Source organism: Eschrichtius robustus, chromosome 18 (assembly GCF_028021215.1).
Source record: "Eschrichtius robustus isolate mEscRob2 chromosome 18, mEscRob2.pri, whole genome shotgun sequence".
NCBI lineage: Eukaryota > Metazoa > Chordata > Mammalia > Artiodactyla > Eschrichtiidae > Eschrichtius > Eschrichtius robustus.
The window spans coordinates 58,914,826-58,918,113 of record NC_090841.1 but is presented as its reverse complement, the minus strand read 5'-3'; the positions used below and the strand labels follow the sequence as shown (position 1 = coordinate 58,918,113).

At 41.2% G+C, this 3,288-nt stretch overlaps 1 protein-coding gene across 1 annotated transcript; it reads left to right on the top strand.

Moving 5' to 3' along the window:
- Positions 1-2,193: 2,193 nt before the first annotated feature.
- LOC137751994 (large ribosomal subunit protein eL21-like) lies at positions 2,194-2,726 on the top strand. Its single transcript, XM_068526711.1, has one exon. The coding sequence runs from the start codon at positions 2,220-2,222 to the stop codon at positions 2,700-2,702; it is 483 nt and encodes a 160-aa protein (XP_068382812.1). The 5' UTR covers positions 2,194-2,219; the 3' UTR covers positions 2,703-2,726.
- Positions 2,727-3,288: the final 562 nt, after the last annotated feature.

Genomic DNA, 3,288 nt, shown 5'->3' with positions numbered 1-3,288 from the left:
GAATGTGGAAGAAGGACATTCTCACAGTAGGCGGAAGGAAGAGTTCTATATTTTATTTTTTTAGGCTTGAAGGGATAAATGACCTATTCCTGTAATGTATATGATGATCAGGCCTGCTGGCACACACTGGGAAAACGGGAAGCAAGAGATGTAACTTTTCCAAATGAGACACAAGTCTGCACATAGGCACAAACCATGTTAATGCTTTTTAAATGAGCGTTAGGATACTACATGAAAGGTATGTTCTTAGTGCTGCTACTGCAGTCATCACCATATATCTTGATATTCTCTCAGGAGTGATTATCTGCCTCTAAGTTCAAGAAATAATTTTAAAAATCCTTACACTTTTGGCTAAATATCATGTTCACCTTAGCATAATCTTTCAGATGTCAGCACACTGGGCGAAGAAGTGGTACAAAGCATTTACTAATAGTTAACATGGTGAATATTCACTATGGGCCAGACACTGTCCTAAATACTTCACATATTTTTAACTTGCTAATATGCATCTCATTCTGTTATTATCCTGAAGTGACCATCCCGGAGAGCAGGATGGACCTCCCACACAACCAAAATGTGGTTCAGATGTTGAGACTGTTGACATTACACACATATCATAAGGATATGAAAAGCTTTATTAAAACTGTAATTGAAGTCTCTGGGGAGAGCAGGGCAAGTCTCTCACGCAGATCCAAAGTGGCCTCAGAGAGTGAGGAAAGGAGACTGCCTCAGCGTTTTTATTAAAGCTAGGAGGTAGGGCTGAGGGTAAGAGTTCCCCTACATGGGCAGGGGCTGGCGTGGTTTGAGCCTTCCACTACTGCCAAAGGATGGAAAATATTGTCTTTCTTATCAGCTTGTGTCCATGCGCGGCACAAGGGAAAAGAGTTGAAAAATGTGCAGATAGGGCCAATTGTTGGTCAGGGCATCTAGTGTTAAATTTGGCCAGTTGTTTCCCTTGGGTCTTGTCTCTTATTAGATAAATCCTGGGTAAGGGAAGAAAAGCAGAAACACTCCCCTGAGCTTCCTCACAGGCCTGGTGTCACTGCTGGTCGTTAAGTGTATGAACTCCTATTGCGTTCACTCTGTGGATCCTCAGGGACTCCCGAGGTAACCAAGGAGTCTGGGAGAGAGTTACCCCTCCACACCGTGGGATCTGGCAAGGAACAAAGAAGAGGGTAGGCCAATCTCTTTCTGTAGGATGAATATACTACAGGATGAGGGCACAGGGTTGGCTCCATTTGGCAGTGCCAGATCTGTGAATCGCTGCTTCCGTGACCCACGGCAGCATGAACAGTTCACAGCCTATGAGAGCCTTGATTTTCAGGACAGCCCAGAAACTGCCTTCTCTAATAGCAAATACTGTAGGGTAAGGAAGACAGAGTTTTTATTGTAATTGAGGGAGTAGGGCCAGCGTGAGGGTTCCCATGCATGTGCATGGGCTCGCATGGTTCAAATCTCCCACCAGCACCAAAGGACAGCGCATCCAGGCTTTCTTATAAACTTGCCCAGATGTAAGGCACAAGGGGAAGAGTGACAGGAGAGGCTTAAAAGATGTCAACAAACATAAAAAAATGGGGTCAAAAAATGGAGTCAGACTCTTTATTACATCATTCTATTTAACAAAGAATGAAGCAAGTAACAGAGAAGCTAGTCACTTGTCCAAGATCATACAATTAGTAAGTAGAGGAGAGGAAATTCACTATGGTTCCAGAATCTACACGCTTACCTCTCCCTGTATTTCCTCTCTAACTCTCCTGACTCTGTATTAATTTCCTTGGGCTGCCATGACAAAGTGCCCCAAACTGAGTGGGCAGTTCCCGAGGCAGGAACATAAGAGCTGAACTCAAAACCTCCAAAGAGAAAAATGAGAGCTCTTTAAGTCTTTCATGGATGAAGAGTCAAAACACCTCTAGCTGCTGAATATAAAACCCAGGAGGACTTCACTCAAGAGACAGAAATAAACCATCTCTGACCAAATTAATTCTAGTTTTGATTAAGGTAATCAGTAAAACAAGAGTTATTTAGTGTACTTAATCTCACTGTGTTATACATTTCCTGACTTGTGAAATGCAGATAATAAAAGCAAATTTATAATTTTTTGTAAAAATTAAATGAGAATATATATGTATACATTTTAAAGTTCTTAGCACCACCCATAGTAAGAACTTAAGAAATGGGCTTTTTCGGCCAGAACCGCCATCTTCCAGTAATTCGCCAAAATGACCAACACAAAGGGAAAGAGGAGGGGCGCCCGCTACATGTTCTCTAGGCCTTTTAGAAAACATGGAGTTGTTCCTTTGGCCACATACATGCGAATCTACAAGAAAGGTGATATTGTAGATATCAAGGGAATGGGCACTGTTCAAAAAGGAATGCCCCACAAATGTTACCATGGCAAAACTGGGAGAGTCTACAGTGTTACCCAGCATGCTGTTGGCATCATTGCAAACAAACAAGTTAAGGGCAAGATTCTTGCCAAGAGAATTAATGTGCGTATCGAGCATATTAAGCACTCTAAGAGCCAACATAGCTTCCTGAAACGGGTGAAGGAAAATGATCAGAGAAAGAAGGAAGCCAAAGAGAAAGGTACTTGGGTTCAACTGAAGCGCCAGCCTGCTCCACCCAGAGAAGCACACTTCGTGAGAACCAATGCAAAGGAGCCTGAACTGTTGGAGCCCATTCCCTATGAATTCATGGCATGATGGGTGTAAAGAAAATAAAAGACATGGATTGTATAAATGTTTCTCTTAATTGAATAGAAGTGTGTGACCCCCTTCCCCAAACAAGCATTTAAAACACATTTTAATTGTGTCTGAATTCAGTGGGTGACATCTTTTTACTTTTCAAATTTAGTGGTTTTTCTTCCTGAAAGATGTGAGGTAGTTTGTTGTGCAGTATACTCCATTGGTTAATAAACTGCTAGATATTACTTATAAAATATTTGTACTGGTTTGAAAATAGTCTCTAAATTCCTATGAACAAAGGATTTAAAATGAATGAAAGTTATCTGTTGCATTATAGTTAAGCTCAGGAAATGATAACTCATAATTGCATCATAAATTAAGTAGTTGTGTTTTGAGGATCAGGAACTTAACTTTGAAGCCTACTATTTAAAAATACATGGTTTAAAGCCCCCCCCCCCCCAAAAAGGAATGTTTATTACTAAACACACACACACACACACACACACACACACACACACAGAACCCAACCAGCTAAACTTTGAGTTACAGGGAGAAACAACTGTGTCTCCTTATTGATACTTATATCCCCAGAACAGCGATGTGC

Excerpts from the sequence above, each read along its gene's own strand:
- LOC137751994 (XM_068526711.1), top strand. The coding sequence starts at position 2,220 with ATGACCAACACAAAGGGAAAGAGGAGGGGCGCCCGCTACATGTTCTCT.